Source organism: Chelmon rostratus, chromosome 2 (genome assembly GCF_017976325.1).
Source record: "Chelmon rostratus isolate fCheRos1 chromosome 2, fCheRos1.pri, whole genome shotgun sequence".
NCBI lineage: Eukaryota > Metazoa > Chordata > Actinopteri > Chaetodontiformes > Chaetodontidae > Chelmon > Chelmon rostratus.
The window spans coordinates 14,783,950-14,804,329 of NC_055659.1; the positions used below are offsets into that span (position 1 = coordinate 14,783,950).

Genomic DNA, 20,380 nt, shown 5'->3' on the forward strand with positions numbered 1-20,380 from the left:
TGCTAAGTGGAGCAAATCATGGATTTGACCATAGTCCAAAAGCAATGATCAAACAACTGTGTTACTTGGAGTGTCTGTGCATGCAGATTAGTCACTGCAACATGTTCAGTTAACACGGGTCACATCTGAATTGTGGATAGTCAAGATGAGTTCCAGTCTTATGTAAAAACATGCTTATTCACATATAACTTGGCTGAAATGCACATGTTATAGAGGAGTACGATCAAAGTCACTGAGTGTTCACTGCCTTTGGTAGTCTGCCTAAAACAGGTGAACAAGTCTTCAGCAGTATGCCCACACCTCAACAGAGACGTCCACCATTTTTCAGATAAGTTCAAGTGATTCATTTGGATTCATTACTGGAGAGTTGGATGCTGGTTAGATGGTTTAGATGGGGCAGAGGAGACAGCCTTATAGCATGATGCAATACATTCAGCTTCAACATGTGGTATGTAAAAGTTATGCATCTAATTCTCTTGCAAAAACTCAGGAAAGAGACGAGAAATGCAAAACAACATTTGAGACTCGCATCAAAATAAGTTCCTCCACCAATGTCCTTTGATTGAGAGCATCTGACTGATAAGATCTCCTGGAGGGGTTGGTCCTCTTTTGATAAGACTGTCAGAGAGATGGTGAGTACACTTTTTGGTCCTAAGCGTTGCTGTATTTTGTTATTTGTCCATACTGTGATCGGGATGGCCGGGGCCCCCACACCTCCGATGGGCCCCCTGTCAGCCGATGCCCAGGTGGACTGCGGGAAGGGTCACGTGAGTGTGCTCCTGTTCATGCTCTGTGTGAGAGAGAAGCAGGGCGTTGCCTCGGAGTTAACGGAACATCGGAGCGTTAATTCCCTGCAAGTGTACATGCGGCCTGTTGGTTCAAGGCGCGCCGGACCTCCATCACTCTGCAGCATGCTTACAGTCTAAACCCAAAAGACTTTTATTTCATACACGTGTGTGTGCCTTGTCAGCAATGTATACTACATTACTCACAGTGACACGTTGTGCCTCTGTTGAAAAGCATCTAAAATCGCCTGCATACTCTGCCACAGAGAGAGAGAAAGAGAGAAAGAGAGAGAGAGAGAGCGCTACCAAGTGCGCTGCGGGAAGCTCGCAGAAAATGACAAGCAGATGCACCGAAAAGCTGCTCGCATGTAACAGACGGCGGCTCGACTATCATGAGGTGAATCGCAGATCACGTTGTTAAGAGAACAGCGAGTGATTTTTTTTTATTTTTTTTATTTATTTATTTTTTTGCGCTGCACTACGTCCACAGACGTCTGCTTTCCTTGACGTCAGGAGAAGTCTGAGCGGACCCGGCGCTGCGCACAAGCACGGCAACCACATCGCTCCCAGAGGGAAGGAGAACGCATCACAGCAACACAGATCGCCATTTAGGTATGTGAGTGATTTCTCTCCAGCATATATATTCACCGAAACGCACCATCAATCGTGCAGGGGTGTTTTTTCGCCCCCATCTGCAGTGAAACTTGTAAAGCTTTTGGTGAGCGTCCGTGTCGCATGTCTGCAGCCTCCCGATTTAACCCAAAGATGCTGTCTTCCTTTGACTGCCGTACCCTTGAGCGCTGCAGTACGGCTCGCACACCCACATCGCCTATTCTCTCTGCAGCCTACATGCATGATCACCAACACGACCGTCGGATTCACTATTGCAGACATATTGCACCGGCTAAGTGTTTATTTCTATTCATCTTGAAATTGCCATTCAGCCCCCTGCTCCCCATTCACGCCCTGCAGCCTTAATGCAGAGCAGGTTGCCAATTGGTCCTCTGTGGAATACAGTTTGACCACAGCTCTTGTATTTGTAGTTCTTTTTTTCTTTTTTTTTTAAAGATTCAGAGCAACCTAATTGTTTATAGTCTCAGATGTTAAATATAGCTCAGGTCCCCCAGTTGGTATCTGCCTCTTCTGACCATGCGTTTGTTTTTTGAGATGGTCCCTTTCTTGCAACTGTCTCTGCTGCACTGTTTGCCCTACTTTCAAGCTGTTATTTGTTGCTATTTATTGTTGCCTGGCCAGTTGTCAGCAAAGAAGTCTGTAGTTATTGTGCCCCCCCCCCCCCCGCATGTCTCTATTTTTGTCTTGATTCATCTGAATGTGTCTGTTCTCATTCATGTGCTATTAACAAAACATTTTCAGCCCTGTAAAAGTTTTCTCTCTCGTTTATTCTCCCTTGTTAAAGAAAGAATAACAGAAGAGCAAAGATTTAAAAAAAAAAAAAAAGAGACACACTGCAGTGCAGGAAAGGCCAACAGCTTCAGTGCTGTCTTTTGCACTGATTGCGCTTCTTCACCTTATTAATTAGTCCTCATGCATATAAGCAGGAAATGCTACTAACTTGACTTCTTGTCATTCAGTCCAATCAAACTCACTGGTGTTAAAAAAAAAAAGCAAGCTGGGGCTGCAGTAACCTGATCACTTAATCAGGAAAATCAATGGTTTGTTTAATGGCTTTATGCAACATTCACATCACTCAGCCAAACTGTAATGGACATAATAATAAAGTGATGCAGAGGCAGAATATCTCTGGCAGCCTTTATACTCAGTTCATAATCAGCTACGTTAAACAGTGCAAGGATCCTATTGATTGTTGTGTAATATTTCATGTCTTATCTGTTATATCCCCACGATGAGCTGGAATGGTGCTTGTAATAGAGACAAAAACTCACAATAGCATGATGAAAAAACATGTTGCCTCTGAGGGAATTTTTGTCTTAAACTCATATTTTCTTTAAAAGTCAGTGTATTGTGTCATAGGTTCATTTTAGCTCAATCCTCCTGACCACCGATATTTAATCTAGATTTGATTACGCATCCTGTGGCTGAAAATTTAACTGTGCGTACTCTGAGTCAATTCACTGTTTTGTTTTTTTTATTTTATTTTGTTCTCTCTGCCCGGTAGCTGTAGTGTGGCGAATCCGATCAGCGTTGTAGGATGCCTCTTGGAGAGGATGGAAATGGATGGAAAAAGAAGACTTCAGACATCAAAGAACATTATGACTTCAAAGAAGTGCTGGGAACGTAAGTTGCACAGATAGTTTCGTGCTGTTGTCGGAGCGAGGCTGGATTAACGAGGGGGCGAAGCGGGCACCAGTGGCCCCGGACCCTCAAGGGTCCTGAACACCTCAGCTGTTCTTTTAGCTCAGTTTTCCTCCACTGTGAATGTTTTTGTGTGATTTGGGTGAACTGAGGTCTTATCTTAGAGGGCGCCCTTTGTCAGATCTGCTCTTTAGTATCAGAGATTTTGCTCTTCTTAAATGGATCACATTGTGTTTCATTACCACAAAAAACAATTGTCTTTAAACATAGGGCCAGGCTGAGCTCCATACTGTACCACACTGCAAAAAGCAAAATCTAAGATAAAATATATTAAATCAAGGTAATATGTGCTTGTTTGACAAGATTTATCTTCTTACCAGGAAGCTTTTATGTTAGAGAATTTCACTTGTTTCAAGCTTCTTTTTTTTTTGTCCTGAATGATCTTCAGAAGAAATTTGAACTTATTACTGAGTTTTTATTACTGGTTCTGAGTGACTTACTGCTGGAAACTAGAATTGAATTTAGAATTTGTCAGATTTGTTTGTATGCAGACAAATGAATGTGTTGTTAGTCTGGCCACATTAGCTTTAAGATAACGATGAGTCTTTGAGATTAATTATTTTTATTTGTTTTTAAATTCTTGGTAAGTAAAAAAATTCCAGTTCTGTTGAAAGATAATATTTTGCTTATTTAATTGCTTTTTTTCTTGTTTTGAGAGCTGAGATTTTGCAGTGCAGTAGGTTTGAGGCAAAGCATAATGAAGCTGCTGTGTGTACTCGGCTGTGATTGATGGGTACTTGCAAGTAACACAATGTACAGAGAGTTGGAGAAACGGGAGGATCAAAAGTCACCCACTGCTCGTTTTCCCTCCATCTGTCCATGCTGTCAGGGCTGCAGTGTTTGAGCCTTGACCCCGTCTCCAAAGAAACTTGACTGACATTTTGGACGTGCCTAACACTTATGTCCATTTTGACCCAAGCTTGTGTTGTTCTTGGCCACTGTTGGACGCTGACTCAACTGTTTCCCACTCGCCTAAAAGTACTCAAAAATACATTATGTCCCTGGCCCGTTTGGCTTCCGCCTGAGCAGCACAAAAACATGTTAAATGGATTAGAGTTAAGGTTTATGTGTTGACTGGTCAATGTCTGTGCAAAGTAATCAGCAAAATGTATGAAATAAAATAATTAGTCTAGAGTGTAATTGTGCAAACATTTTTTCCAGTTTGTCTTCAGTACAGCCATGACTGTTGATGACCACAAGTTTAAAATGACACTGCTGTAGCTAGAGCTGCGATTACTCTATGCGTTTAACATGCATGGGTTTTATTTGCACATGTAATTAAGCGTGCGCAGGCATGTGTGCATGGTTGCATATGAGTGTGTTTGTTACTATCATCATTATTCTTCCTTCCTTGGACATTACATCAGTTTTTGTGCACATGAGTAACTGTATTTCAAATTTAACACTAATTTATGTAATCAGAAAAAAACGACTTGGACAGCCAATGGCAGATTCATACAGAGGACTTTATTTTAGCCATTACACACAAATGACCTAAGCATATAGCAACAATCCCTAAACTTATCCTGCCAGGCCAGTATGTAGATAATAGATAGTATAGTATAGTATGTATAGTAATGTGTATAATGTGGAATGGACATGACTGATATCACAGGAGTGCTGATATTTAGGCAGTTTGCCTTCATGTTAGCTCTGACTTGCTTTTCTTTTTGTGTGGAGAGTGGGAAGAGTCTTGAATTGATGCAAGGCTGTTGCCAGTGCACGAAAATTTTTCTCTTTGTATGAGAGCAGCGAAAGCCAAAGTTCCTACTTCTCCTGAAACTGAATTCTAACTAAACTGAGTGGTTCTTTTATTGCCCACCACTTGTTACAAATACTTATACCACTTATACAAATGACAAGACAAAACCCAATGACACCTGCAATCTTTTAATAATACCCGTCTCTCTCTCTGAACGTGTCAGAATCAGCTGCACCTTCCTCCGCTCGTGTGATGATTGCTTGGAGGGATGTGAGAGACGGTAGAACAGGTTTTTTTTCTCTCCATTTCTTAAGTAATCAAGAGCACACGTGTGCTCATAGTCAAAAGGAAAGATCGCATAAACCTGTTCCTGCAGCTCGATTTGTCTGAAAAAGTCAAGTTCAACTTCATCTCAGCTACGCACGTGATATCGCTAGATACTCCGGGATCTAGCGATTTTGTTTTAATGCCTTCATTTTGCAATAATCTGCTGAATTTGTCTTTCACCCGTGGGGTAAAGGTTCCCTTGCAGTCAGTAATGGTGAGGGCTGGACTCACACAGACCTGTGACTGCACTCTCCAGGGGGACAGGATCGAGCCCAGATGGTCGGGCGGCACCTCTCCAGCCCACCCCCACCCCCCCATCCCCCCCAAACTAAGTACAAGTGACCTGGCTCACGTCCACTTGTGATGACACGAGTGTGCCATATGGAGTGTGGTTGTTTTCTTTCTTCTTGGAATCGCACCTGCTTCCCTAGAGAGGCTGCACAGAATCAGATTTTAATGACTGTGCAACTCTGGTTCGCATCCAAAAAAGTGAAATAGCAGTGGGAAGACGATGAGGCTGTCTGGCTGTGTCGAGTGCTGTAGGAGGACATCAAACAAGTCTCCACCAGTCTGCGTCTCAGAGCTCTGCATGCTGTATGAAATGCACTTTGACTGGCAGTTTGTATATTTGAGACTTCGCGAGTGCTGCTGAACGCTGATAACTTCTGTTGTGATTCCGCTAAGACTTGCGGGAACTTAAAACAGTGATTGTAATTTCAAGTATGATATTAAGGCTTATGTAACAAGGATTGAAAGAGTGAATCGCCAGGATAGCATGTTCCCGTATTTGAGAGGAAAATGGGGGGAAAAAAGCTGTAGTAATATTCTTTCCCTCCTGTCGGTATAGCTGGACCTGGCAGAGGGCAGAATTAATGTGTTGACGGAAAGCTCCTTATGCTCGGAGAGAAGATTACAGAGGAGCTTTATCCAGGAACTCAGTGTGTGAAGTTAATTGATTTATGTTGAAATATTATATTCAGATCCAGCTAATCCTCACAGTTCTACCTCTGTTTGGAGTCCACTTCAGGACAAGCTGTCCTCGAGGTAGCAGATGAAAAAAAAACAAAAAAATCCACCCACTCTACAGCTATCGTGTCTGTCACCCGTTTGTTCGTATATGTTTTGACTTTTGTTATTCTCATTAACACTTTTCTCCTGTAAGAATGTCATTTAGAGAGAGTGAACTGAACGAGACCTGGAGGTCGTCTTTAAGCCCGTCGATGGCGGGGGAGAGGGTGGAGCGGCTCACCCGTCACTGTAGTTGTCATAGGATATTGTTGTAATCAGCGTAATTACTAGAAGTAGCTTCTGTGGCAACGCTGTCTTTCATGGACGTCATTTTCTTTTACAGCTTGACTAGATGTCCCACACTTAGAGAGCCACTTGATTGAGTTTGATGTGTTTTTGTATGGAACAGGATGTTGGGGCGAGACTTACAGGCTAACGAGTTCAGCTTGCTGTGGACAGAGATACCATGGGGCCAGTTAGCAAAATAATTTCAGCCCAGGACGCAGCAGTAAAAACAGTCCTAAGTATCCACAGCAGAGTACTTCTTAAATGTGTTGCTGATGCTCAACTCCCCTTCCAGATATCTCCACCACAGAGCCATTCACGCAACAAAATAGTAACACGATGCATGCATGATAGAAACCTGCGAAGAGCTGCTCAGTTTGAGCAGCAATGCAACACCCCTTTCATAGTACGCTATGTGATTCAATATTGAAGTATCAGCTGACAAAAGTTGATTTGATATCATGCTGACAAGTGTAATCACTGCCTGGATTATGTTCAGAATCAACGTTTAGTTCAGCGAATGACAAATAACATTATATAAGGTGCAGGAGTCGCAGGGAGGTGGTCGGGGCAGCTGGCGGGCGAGCAAAGTGCAGGACAGTAACTCCAGAATTCAAGTTTTTCTGTTGGTTTAGGCAACAAAAGCACTCTGGTTAAGGTTAGGGAAAGATCCTGATTACTACTGACTTTTTCGGTATCAAAACAGACCAGGATCCTTCCCTAACATTAACCAAGCCCTGTCAGAGCTAAACGAACCATATACAAGTTGAATAATGCTGTAGTATTGCAAGATTGCCTGTTTTGGCAGAAAACAGATAAATTACATTGTAAGTAAACATCTGTTCAGTGTAAATATTTTTGTGACTTGCCAAGTATTTTAATAACCAATGTTTCCCTATTATGGTTATAGAAAATATATTTCAGTTGGCATTATGTTTCCTTCAAAGTGGATTTGCTGTTGCTAATGAGTTGTATATAATTTATGGGAGACAGGGCTCTGAAATACATATATTGGCATATATTTGGCATGTGATGCAACAAAGCATAACAATAACATGAACTTTAAATGTCATATAGCCTTAAAGAAGGGACGAAGATATAAGACACAAGGCAGGCCAGCTTTAAGAAGTGCTTGTGCAGTCGATTGGATAATGTGTAGGAGTATAAACATTGTGACTATGCAGCACTAAACACTGTTTGAAAGCACTTGCGCTGGTTGCTTTGTTTCTAAAGAAGAGCAGAGGAGTTAAGAGGTTTGACATAAGCATGACTTTAGCAGAGTAGATGGAAAATATACAGTGGTCGATTGTTAGCGAATGGCCCAGTCCCAGGCCTGGTTGGTAGGACGAAAGTTATTTTTCATAATCGTGTAAGAATCAAATCTGGAGGTTGTTTGGGATTGTGCAGCAGGTCCATGTCCGCACATATCTGTTGCCTCTTTCGGTCTCTAACACACGCAAAAACACCCAACAAGCACACACACAAAATGGATTAGGCTAAAAAGAGAAAGCTTTTTTTGGGACTTGGAGGCATGTTGTGCTGGAAGGCAGCGCTCAGGTGGGGTGAGATCGATAGACTGATGGATGCTTGTAGCTGCAACAGGTCTGACTCTGCCTGATTGATGGTGTATCTTTAAAACAACAGCAAAAAAAAAGCAAAAAAGCATTATGAATAATGTTTGCCATTGTAGCAAACATCCATCAAACATCCATCAGTTTGAGTGAACGGGCTTTAATGAGATCACGCTCTTCATCCTGTAGTTAGTCACTGTTAAACCAGTCCAGCAGCAGGTTACAAGCTGATGACCAACACAACAGTTTGTCTGCTGCAACAGTTAAAACACAATGTTAGGCCCTCTCAGAGTGACTAGACAGTGTATTTAGTGAGTGGTGCATCACAGGCTACACCCACTTGATGATGTGGACATTTGCTACACTTTGAACACCAAATGGATTGTGACCGTGCAGTTTCCCCAAGATTGCAAGTCTGCATTGTTATGCATCTTGCCATTGACTTAAAACTTCCTTGTTTACAGTGTCCAGTGCACTGATTGGACGCTGCCTCAGTCGCAGCTTGATGACCATTACTAAAGGCATTTTTTATGTATGACTGGTGCAATCTGGGTAAACTTGCTAGTGATCACTATGAACTTTGTGACTTAAGGTGACCTCCTCAGTCCCAGTCCTGGAGGAGGTCAAAACTAGTGACAATGTCAGTCTTTATTATGCAGAGAGAGAGAGAGAGAGAGAGAGAGAGAGAGAGAGAGAGAGAGAGAGAGAGATATACTCATCTGTAGATCAAATTGGGTTGCACCACACAATCTACTTCTCACATGGAGATGAGCTGTTATTAAATAGCTTTCACCCATTGAACCCACTGACAAAACTAACATCAGCTTGCTTGATAAAATGCCTCTAAATAATAATAAGATTCTCAAAAGCATTTGACAAAAATAACGCACTACCTCAAACCTCAAATTCCAAAATGTTACGCTAACAACATTTTAATAACCTTAGATAGGTTAGCATATCTCTGCACTCTTTGTAAACTGTATAAGTCTGAAACATATTTCTCCATCCAAGCAGGTATAACTAAATGGAGTCACACCTACATTCACAAAGGATTGGCTGTTAAAGGACCAGTTTGAAGGATTTGGGGGGGGGGGGTTATTGGCAGAAGTGGAAAATGATATTCATATATTACAGCTCAATCCTGGACCTCGAGAGGTCGTGTCTTCGCCTTACAGAGCAGCTGTCTCTTCACCTACTTTACCAACAGCCCGTCATGTTAAAATTCCTAATGATAAATTGTCAGGCGAGGCCGCGAAGACATGGAAGACGGCAATAAGGGCACACTTATCATGGTGAAAGCACTGCGAGACGCTGACAGCGATATGAGAATGTGTGAATCAATATTTTCCCTTATGGACAGCTGGGCTTACAGTGTCTTCAACAACTTGTGTGTGTGTGTGTTTGTGTGTGTTTGTGTGTGCGCGTGCGCATATGTGTATGGGTGTGTATATGTGTGTGTGTATGCATGTGTGTATGCGTGTGTGTGTGTGACCCATGCTGTGGTGTTCATGTTGTGCTGATGGCTTTGGGGCAGACACCATCACTCTGCTCCAGATGCATGATTGCCAGGCATAGGCCTTTATATCACGCTTCATCTATCTATCTATCTCTCTATCTATCTATCTATCTATCTATCTATCTATCTATCGATCTATCGATCTATCGATCTATCTATTTACTTTATCTGTACAAATGTCTAAAAATATGCTGTGACAGTCATGTTCGTGTGCACAAAAACAGCCGAGCGTCAGCTATGAGTCTTGAGACTAATGACTCATATGAAACTTAATTATTTCAATTTGTCAACAGCGAGTTAATGTTCTCGCCAGGCTTATTTACTGGCAGAAAATAGATAAAATGATGTGTCAAGCTTTCGGTGGTGTGCTGCTAACTGCGGGTGGAGTAAAGAAAATGTGCGCTGTAATCTGAAACTGAACAAACTGAAATCTGTTACGCCGGACAATAAACTCTAGCTTTCTTCTATCTGGTCTAATGTTAAAACATAAGCATTTGCTCTTGTCAGCAGTTCAGAAAAACAGCTACAGTAGCTCCCTCTCCTCCTCTGTCTACTATTCCTCCTCCCAAACCCCCCTGAGAGCCCACCCCTACTACGTCTCCAAGTAGAAATTAGCAGCTGGATGGTTAATTACAATGTGTCTCAAGGCGACAGCAGAAAACCGTGCATGCAAGCAGTTTTTTCTTTTTAGGAGCAGCAGATAAAGCATGGATTAGGTCACAAAGAGTTTGGATTTAAGTCGAAATGTGTGCAATCTAAGCGGACCGTAAATTGCTCTAAATTACATCTTTCACTCTAATAATATTGTTTTTAGTTCTGGGAGAAAGTGCAGGAAAAGTGTTGCATAAAAAACGAATGTTCTGGTTAGTTAGTTTTGAGGGTTGCATTGCTCTCATTGTGCCATATTGCCACTGATTCAATACACTGCAGCGGGGAACTCCACACCACTATTTTAGAATAGGTGGTTGAGGCCAACTCACATCACACATGTTTCCTTGTCTCAGATTGATTCATTTTGAAGCTAACCAGCTAGATTAGGTGAGTAATTGGCAACTATTTTGATCATCAAATGATCATTTTGTGACTCAATTTAAACCCCCAGAAAAGCCAAATATTCTCTAGTTCCATCCTCTCAGGTGTGAAAAACTGCTGCTTTTCTCTGTTTTCTCTCATTGGGAACAAAATATCTACAACAAGACATTTTGAAGACCCCACCTTGGGTTCTGGGAAACCGTGACAGGCATTTTTCACTACTTTGACTAGCATTTAATAGACAAAATTATTAATTGCTAAAATAATCATTAGTTGCAGCTCTATAACAAACAAAGCTTTTTCTCCATGCATGGCCAGAAACAGAAATATTGCTTTCAGAAGCAGAAATTTGCTCCAGATTCACATGTCAGTGAATTTAGGGACATAACCATCTGTCTCCCTGTCTGGAATTATTGACCCTTCTATTTTAAACATCCAATTAGACTAAATAGATTATTACTCACCAATCATAGAAGTGTGACGCTCTGGACCCTCTGAGGAAACTCTGGCTGTAAAAGCTGCAGACTTAAACACATTAAAATGCTTTCATGGGTCGATGAGAATTTGAGCTTTATGTGATTTCACTTTGAGATTATTTTAAAGACTTTTTAAAAATGAAACCGGAGACGAGTGTGGGAATCGTCCCTCCTCGTGCGCATCAGCTTCGCCGTGCAAACGTTTCTGCTGCGCTGGTTTGTTGAGCACAAGATGGCCACGGTGCAAAGCCATCTCAAGGATTACCACAGACCCACACTGAGCATTAACTGTGACATGATATAACGTTGGGAGGAGGGTTACTGGGAGAAGGTCGGGTTGCACAATAACTCTTTTGCTCAGCACTGTGAATAAGCATTAAAAGCAGAATAAACAGTTGCTGCTGCTGCTGCATCACCACGGTGAGGCCTGCACCCTTTTATTCAAGGTTGCAGACTTGAGTGACTCCTCACATGCTCCACAGTGTGACAGCTGGGAAAGCGGAGGGAGTATTTGCTAAAGCATGAACAGTGGACTTCCATTGTGTATTGCATGACAGTGCTGTTTCACACGCATGTAAGGATCCCTGCGGTTGCTAACAATGTTGGTGTGTTCAGGCCTCCTCCTGAGCTCCCTCCCACGCTCCTGTGGGGAGACTGTGTAAATACACACTATTCTCCCTCTCACCATCACCGTAATCCATAATGCAGTCTAGTCTCCCTCAGAAACAGCCACACTACATTTACTGGATCTATTATTGAACGCATTAAAAATAGTTGCTCTCTTTTAAAAGCAACTGATATTACTATGAATGTCCGTATGTGACTGCTACTTCACCTCACCTCCTGAGCTCAGCCCCCAAAACCTCTCGGCAATGTCACCATTTTGAATTATTCATCTAAACACCACTCACACACACACCGTGCAAACACACACACACACAGATGACTGAAAGTGCGGTATTTTGAGATCATTCTTGAAAGCTCTGGTGTTGTGGTTGGTTGAGAGACCGTTTTCAGGAGGCCACAAGCAGATCTGATAACTGGGCTTTATTCTAGTGTGGAAATCAACCAAAAACGCACCTTTGCACTGAATTAAAAAAAAACAATTTGCAGTAAAAGCTGTGAGTACTCTGTCTCGTTAGAGGCTTCTTTTGTACAACACTTCATCCATCGTGGCCCGTAGCATGAGAAGAATGAATCCTACTTTAGCTCTCCGATCTTGTCCACTTCACCTCACACTCCCACACACTTCTCTTTCTTCCTCTAATGTGTGCATACATTTGTGTGTGTTTCCACTGCTTCTGTTTCAGGGGAGCTTTCTCAGAGGTGGTTCTAGCAGAGGAGAAGAGGACCCAGAGGCTGGTGGCCATCAAGTGCATCCCCAAGAAAGCGTTGGAAGGCAAAGAGAACAACATTGAGAATGAGATTGCGGTGCTGCACAGGTGAGGTCAAGCTCCTCGCGCCGCATCATCTGCCGCTGTGTGTCCAGCGGCAGGAACTCGCCAGTGCAGCATCTTACGGCAGTGCATGTGCAGATGCGGGATATATGCAAGGGGTCAATTGAATGGGTGACTAAATGCATGGTGTCAGTAGAAACAGTAGGATTGTGCACCGGAAATGTCAGGAGTAAAGAAGATAGACCTATTTTTAGTGTCCCTGTTGCCAGGGCAACAGCACACAGAGGCGGAGATGGTGTGGAGTTCCCCGCAGCAGTGTATTGAAGAAAGAGAAAGAGACATAGAGGGTGGAGAAGTGCAGAGGGGGGTAGGGGTATGATAGGAGGAGGAAGATACGGGAGAATGGGAGGAGTGGAGTTTGGCCAAATAGCTCGAGTCACCGTCGAATAAATGAGAGAGTGATGAGAGAAAGTTTTCAAAAAGCTGAAAAAAAGGCAGAGGGGTTCTCTGTTTCTGCGTAAAGTCAAAGGAGCTCCTCTCAGCCGCTGATGTGTTACAGCGATGGTGTGTTCAGACACTCTCAACTCTACTCGAAAGCCCAGAGAGATGCTCGACTGTCTGCTGCTTCACAGCAATAAATGATCCAGGTCTAGTTTGTGTGTGTGTGTGTGTGTTTGTGTGAGAGAGAGAGGCTAACATTTGTTACAGTCACTCTGTCAAACCCTGTAATCTCCAAAGCTGGTTCTCATTAAAGGTTCCAGCTGCAGACGCAAGGTCGTTTTGTGTTTGATCTGAAAGCTGCTGCTTTACAGTTTGTCCTTTATGGCAAACACACAGGTTTGATCCCAGTCTACTGTAGGGCTGTCCATGGAAAAGAGAGAACGCGTCGCCCTAGTTTGAATTATGCAGCAAGAATGCCATCTGGTGACCGATTGACGGGAGGCGCCGGAGAAATGTTCAATCGAAAATGCAACATATTCTGTGTGATGATGTCTGTCTGTTTGTCTTCCTCAGAATCAAGCACCCCAACATTGTTTCGCTGGAGGACATCTTTGAAAGTACATCCCATCTATATCTTGTCATGCAGCTGTGAGTTCCTCTTCCTCTTCATCTTACACAGTTGTATGATAGAGGGCATACAGCAGGCGCTTTGTTTAGTGTGAGACGCTGAAACAATGATCTGTTTAATCAATTTGTTGATTCACAGAAAATGTATCAGCAATTTATGACACAAAAATGCCAAACATTCGCAAGTTCAGGGTGTCAAATTGGACTATTTTCTGTTTAAGCTCAATGTAAAATGAATGCATTCACGTTTTGGGCAACAAAATAAAACATTTAAAAATGTCACCATAGGATCTCATCACATATGTATAAATTATATATGGTCTGTATCAATTCAAATACTCAAATTGCTCATAACCAAGACTTTTATTATCTTATAACTGGTCTTATAACATAGTCTAGATGTCTTATGTAGAATTTGTATTTTTCTACTAGTTAAATTAATTAATATTGTAATAAATTGATTTCTGTCATATTTGATAAGTTCTGTGGTTTGAACAATATTTGGCTGCACAGCATGTGTTAGTAATGTTTTTTTTTTTTTTACAATAATGGTATCAGCTGCAGGCTGAACTCAATACAAACCCTCTAATATTCACGTCTTCGTAAAGCTACAGTACTCTTTCGCTGTTTCCACGTCATTTTCGTCTTTTAGGGTATCTGGAGGCGAGTTGTTCGACAGGATCGTGGAGAAAGGCTTCTACACAGAGAGAGATGCCAGCCAGCTCATCCACCAGATCCTGGATGCAGTCAAATACCTCCATGATATGGGGATCGTCCACAGAGACTTGAAGGTACCGTTGCTCACGGAACAGAAATATATAACAGTTGGCCTTTTCTCCCATTTGCAAAACCTGATGTGTCCTCTTGTCTTTGCAGCCGGAGAACTTGCTGTATTACAGCATGGATGAAGACTCCAAGATCATGATCAGTGACTTTGGACTGTCAAAGATTGAGGGAGCGGGCAGCGTCATGTCCACAGCCTGCGGTACCCCTGGATATGTGGGTGAGGCATTTATTTCTCTGGTCAGCCATACCCCCCCCTTCATGTGAGCTCAGCGCTTTTTCAGCTGATATCTCCTCTTTATCCACTGTGTTACGAGAGGCTCTCTCATCCACTACTGAGTCAACTGCAAGTGTTTCAGAAGTGCTCTCCACTTGTTTAACGTGACCTGTGAGATCACATGGTATCGCTGAAATGTCAAGATTACTTGAATTCACTCTCACTGCCGTGTCGTGTGTTTTCCGCTTTTGTCGTGAATGGGTGTTTTCCACAGCTCCTGAGGTGCTCGCTCAGAAGCCGTACAGCAAAGCCGTGGACTGCTGGTCCATAGGAGTTATTTCTTACATTCTGTAAGTCTGAGCTCATTCATCACTGGCGAGGACGTGACGCGACTCTTTTCTAGCACTGACTGTGTTCCAACATCTCTCAGGTTGTGTGGATATCCGCCCTTCTACGATGAAAACGATGCCAAGTTATTCGAGCAGATTCTGAAAGCGGAGTACGAATTTGACTCTCCGTACTGGGATGACATCTCAGACTCAGGTACGAACAGCTTCTAACAGTATCTGCAGCAGATCCAGCAGTGGAAGCTGATAGTCGGGGCGGACTACTACAACATGAACTCCGTTTTTGTTTGCAGCCAAAGACTTCATCTGTCACCTGATGGAGAAGGAGCCTTTGAAGAGATACACATGCGAGCAGGCGCTCCAGCATCCATGGTAAGAAAGTCAAAACACAGATCTGAAAATACACTCACGCTCATCTCTTCCACTGTTTACTGATAGTAAATTAGTGTCGATTAGTTGATGGAAGGAGCTGAAGAATTTTACAATTTTTTGTCAGTTGAATTCAAATTAACCCTGAAGTAGAACGTAATGGCTGAAAGGGGTAGGCATGCGCTTACCTGTATTTTAAATTAATAGCCATGCATTAATAAAAGCTTTTTACCTTCCAGAGTGCCTCAGACTTCTTAACCAGGTTCTAAACTATTTGGATCCCAAAACTGAAGAGCACCAGAAGGACACACCACTCTTTGCAAACTGTATTTCTTCTTTAAGCACCAACACACTTTGAAAGTATAATCATTTTTAAAGACATTTATCAAGCAAACATACCAAACATTCTGACGCTCCATGCGAGGATGTGCAGCTTCTACATGTTTTATATCTCTTATATACCTATACGTTAATCATCTTTGGGATCTGGACAGTCGGTCAACAAAAACAAGGTATTTAAAGATGATTTTATACAAAAGGTTTAAATGATTGACGTCTGCAAAAGATGCCACATTTTAATGTGTTGTTTTATCGACCAACAGTTCAAAACTCCAAGATATTCTGTTTACCATCACACACACATCACAAAGAAATGTATCAGATCTTCACATTTAAGAAGCTGGAACTATCTCTTGTTTGGCATTCATCAATTATCAAAATAGCTGCCAATTAATTTTCTATCCATCTACTAATCGAACGATAACACCATGAATATGCACCGCTCGGGCTCCTCGACTGCCTGGAGGTTGTCTAATTCCTGTTGACTTTGCAGGATCTGTGGAGACACGGCTCTGGACAAGAATATCCATGAGTCTGTCAGCGCTCAAATCAAGAAAAACTTTGCCAAAAGTAAATGGAAGGTCAGTGTCTCGGCTGAATCAACAGTATTGAGACCGGCAGAGCACGTTCTGTACGCCGTTGCTGTTTTTCTCCCTCGGTAGCTGTCAGACACACAAGCTTTATCCTTCCTCTCTTGCTCTCTCTCTCTCTCTCCATGTAGCAAGCATTTAATGCCACAGCAGTGGTGCGCCACATGCGGAAGTTGCAGCTGGGCACCAGTCTCGAGGGACCCAGTCAGATAACTCCCACCAGTCCCTGCCATGGACATCTGCTACCAGAGGAGGAGGAGGAGGAGGAGGAGGAGGATGATTTGGGGAATGGGGAGGAGGAGAGCTGTAAGTTATCAGCAAATGAACGAACGCTCTCTGTCAGACCCGTGGCTCTCTTCACTTATAAGCGTCATGCCACTGCATGGATTCAGTGATGTATGATAGTAATAGATATTTAGGGTAGATGTATGTGTAAAAGGGAACTTAAGAAGGCAGAGCGAGGATGGATCAGACTCAGGCAATGTCATCCAAGTTGGAGCCTCAGACAGTACAGAGGAGAAGGGAAAGATGGGAGGAGTGTGCATGGAGTGACGGAGGGGATGAACGGAGGGATGAAGCAGGGAGGTGAGCGGATGAAGGCAAGAGAAGAAAAAACTGAGGCAAATAAGAGAGGATGGGTCAACCAGGTGTGCTCTAAGTAGGACTGACAGGTGATTAGAGGCTTAGCTGAGACATGATGTTGCTCCTGAATCCTAAGTTAAGATGTTATTTTCCAACCTGGGTCTTATTTTCATAATTCTGGCAGTTCTAACGCACACCCGTTTGGGAAGTGGGACTTCCTGCAAAACAGCGTGTGGGCCTTTCAGGACAAGCAGCGCAAGCCTCCTGAAGCTCTCAAATCATACATCATTTCACACTCTTGCTGCTGAATGTAAGAACAAAATTTAGCGCCAAGGATTAGCTGTTTTTGCTAACTTCACAGTGATTTACTTACAGAACGACCGGCCGGCTGGCCAAGCCGACTGTATGGTTAGCCATCTTTTAATGTGCAGAAATGTAGAACTGGTGCCTGCCGTGCAGAGAGCTGACCATTTGGTCCGCTTCAAGTCTTTTTTTTCCAGTTAAATTTTGGGGAGTCAGACCTGTGAATTTCTTGACTGTCAGTCAGTCCATCTGAGGACGCTCTCAGCCGCCCTCATAGTAGTCTGCTGCCCGGCATTTGCACTTCGTTTTCCTGAATTTCTTTTGAAGATGACAGTTTTTTCTCCTCTTCAATCTTCCCTTGTTTGCCACTCGTTCTCTAGCATGCAGACACGCTAAATTGACTTCAGCCCACAGCCTGGCAAACAAACCGGAGTGTGCAGATGACAAGGCAGCTGTTTGGTTTGCCGGCTGGTCGCCCCAGAAGCTGATCCCTGTGCAGTTAGAAACAATATCGAATCCAGGGAGCCGTTTAATTTTGGCGAGACTCGGAAACAAGCATTTTAAACGTCTTCTCCAGAATGCATGTTTATTTGGAAAGCTGTAGGAAAGCCTGATAGGTGCTATCACATTTTCTGTACCTTAACAGAGGTGGTGTAAGTTGTGACATAGTCAGAATGGCCACAATTGTGAGAATAAGACCCGAGTTGATACCAGAATTTCTATTTAACATCACTTTTGCTCTGATCTCCAGTGTCCCACTACGAGGACGGCCGCCGTGGAAGCACCGAGGGCAGCACGGATCGGGACAGCCTGAGGAGCTGCACCTACTGCTGCAGGCCAGCCAGTCGCGTCTGAGCACAACCTCCCATTGTCACGGAGCGCCCAGAGCCCGCCCGCCCAGTCTGGCCAGGAATGCAGAGTAGTTATCAGGCAGTGTCCACCAGAGTACATTCACAGCGAGCAGGTCACTGTCACAGTGTGGAGAAACATGCTGTAAGTCTTTGTCCAAAAAAAAAAAAAAAAAAGTTCAAAAAAAGATTCAAGATACACACTTTTTTTTTTACTTTATTGCAGAACAGAAGGCAAGGCTGCTCCTAGTCACAGTGATTCAAAGGAAGGGCCTGATCATCCTGAAAGAAACCCCCAAGCAAGCTAACACGTAGTTGTCCTTTGTGCAGCTATAGCAGACAGCAGTCATTTGGCAGCGTGTGCATTACAAGAAGTGGTCCTGGATGTTAGCTTCGGGAAAGATCCAAGCCTCTGGAGTCTCAATCAAAGAGGCGCCAGCAGCCTAAAGGCAGTCTTCTCCATTCTTTTTGTTCTCACATTATCTCTCACATCTACCTCTAACCGCAGTTACTGTCTGTCCACATCCATCTGGCTCACACCCTCTGCATCACTGGCAGCTTTCTCCGAAAATCTGGCCAGACGGGGCACAAAGAAATCGCTTTCTCGAGGGGGAGACTCCTGAAAGCTACTCCTGCATGTCTTTACACTCCTTCCCCATCAATGTGACTCAGTCCAGTCACTGACCAAGTAGCCAGTTAGATGAATAGAATTAATCTCAAGGCATGTCTTCACTTCCGATGCCACCTGCCCATTATTCAGTTCGATCGCTCTGTCTTATTTCTCACATGAAGTGTTTCTGTCCTTTTCTGAGTATTTTTGTTTTTAAAGCCTTTTTTTGGAAGGTGATTCTGGGGGCTGTGGACTCTATATTCTGGCTCAGACTGGGTTTGTGAAGAGAGGTTCTGACCTGGAGTGTCTGCATGCTTCTGTTGGGGAAAACATTGACAGTGTGTGAATATCAAAAGGAGACTTTTTCTTTTGTTTGTTTTATGGCTGTTCTGTTATTCAGAGGCTCAAACTGAGATCCCCGTAAGTCCGTAAATCACCGGAATCTGACCATCATGTTAGGAGGAGTTATTTTGACGGTGAAATCTGTGTTGACAATCCTCTGTCACGCTCATCCTCCCTGTTCTTTTTCGGGTGGGCGTCGAAATCTCCGCCTGCTGTCAGTCTCTGGGCCTCACGCTGAGTTGGAGGGATCTCAGTCTGGGCGCTCCGCCTGCTCTGTGCTGTGCACCTCTAGTGGAAGAAGTTTTGGTCTACTGTTTGCATGACCTGGTTAAATATGTTTACATGAATGATGATCAATTAGTATAAACACACATGATTATTATTACTCTGTTGTATTGAAAAATGATGTAATACTGTAATTTTGAGCTATATAATGTGAAGTGAGTAACACCAGAAGTAATGTTGTTGACAAAATACAACACAGCACAGTGGACTTATCATTTGCATTGACTATGAAGGCCGAGTCTACTTGAGTGACATTTCTCCTGTACTACGTTTATTTACAACTCGAACATGTTTTTCAGTCTGTTTTCTTGCCGTCGCTTATTGTAGAAGCTGTTTATACCTGTGTGACACCCAGGCACAAGCTGAAAAAATACACATATCTTAATTTTACACAGGTGCCAGCCACAGTGCAAGATATGAAAAAAAAGGAATATATACATATATATATATATTCAACATTTAGGTTGAAACATCACTCATCTGCCAAGGGAGTAGCCTTCAGCGTGCAAGCTCAAAACCTGTCCCCCCCGAGTAGATGAACTGCAGTACTAAAGCCATACAGTAGATGGGGATGTTTCACTGTAGATTCAGATTGGCACAGATGAAGGACGGCAACGTTTTGGCAAGATGTTTAATGTGGAAAAGACAAAATTGACCCTTTCCGCGACAACTTGCTGAAAACACTTCCTGATATTAATCATACCATACATTATAATTTTCGGGTATGTCATGACATAATGCTGTATTAATAGCAGTTAGCTGTAGAGCTAACCGAGTCGTTAAAAAATGTGTTGCCCGCATAAAACCAGTTCCCTCAATCTGTCAGTGATACTTTCAGTTCAATAGTGCAGTAAAATAAGGCCATCCCTCTGGATTTACATGACTGTAATTGTGGAAAATATGCAAACTGTGTGTGAAGGGCTTCATGTTAACTGTAAGATAGCCAACATTGATGACTTTGATAACCTGGCTATTATTTGTTTGGTAATGACCTTATGTTGAACCTTACCTGGGATTTGTTTCCACTTGGCTGTGTTTTTTTAAAGCTTATTTTACCCATTACAAACACATCTAAATGCATAAAGAAACACGTGTATATTATATATATAAATATAAGTATATATTGTATATCCTTTTTTTGTAAAAGCTGTTTTGAGCTACAAATGTATGGATGCAATGCATCATGGGTTATTGAACAAGCTGTAAGAAAATACAATGATTTGTACCCACTGAGATCTGATTGCAGGAAATGAAATAAAACTTC

At 42.8% G+C, this 20,380-nt stretch overlaps 1 protein-coding gene across 1 annotated transcript; it reads left to right on the forward strand.

The window, feature by feature from the left end:
- Window positions 1-1,326: 1,326 nt before the first annotated feature.
- On the forward strand, window positions 1,327-20,356 carry camk1a (calcium/calmodulin-dependent protein kinase Ia). Its single transcript, XM_041944460.1, has 12 exons — window positions 1,327-1,397; window positions 2,923-3,041; window positions 12,347-12,478; window positions 13,448-13,522; window positions 14,154-14,292; window positions 14,378-14,504; window positions 14,776-14,851; window positions 14,932-15,044; window positions 15,142-15,220; window positions 16,050-16,137; window positions 16,278-16,452; window positions 17,783-20,356. The coding sequence occupies exons 2-12, from the start codon at window positions 2,956-2,958 to the stop codon at window positions 17,884-17,886; spliced, it is 1,194 nt and encodes a 397-aa protein (XP_041800394.1). The 5' UTR covers window positions 1,327-1,397; window positions 2,923-2,955; the 3' UTR covers window positions 17,887-20,356.
- The last annotated feature ends 24 nt before the right edge of the window (window positions 20,357-20,380 follow it).

Excerpts from the sequence above, each read along its gene's own strand:
- camk1a (XM_041944460.1), top strand. The coding sequence starts at position 2,956 with ATGCCTCTTGGAGAGGATGGAAATGGATGGAAAAAGAAGACTTCAGAC. Across the intron at positions 14,505-14,775 it reads CGGTACCCCTGGATATGTGG|CTCCTGAGGTGCTCGCTCAG; the intron begins GTGAGGCATTTA and ends TGTTTTCCACAG. Across the intron at positions 16,138-16,277 it reads TTGCCAAAAGTAAATGGAAG|CAAGCATTTAATGCCACAGC; the intron begins GTCAGTGTCTCG and ends CTCTCCATGTAG.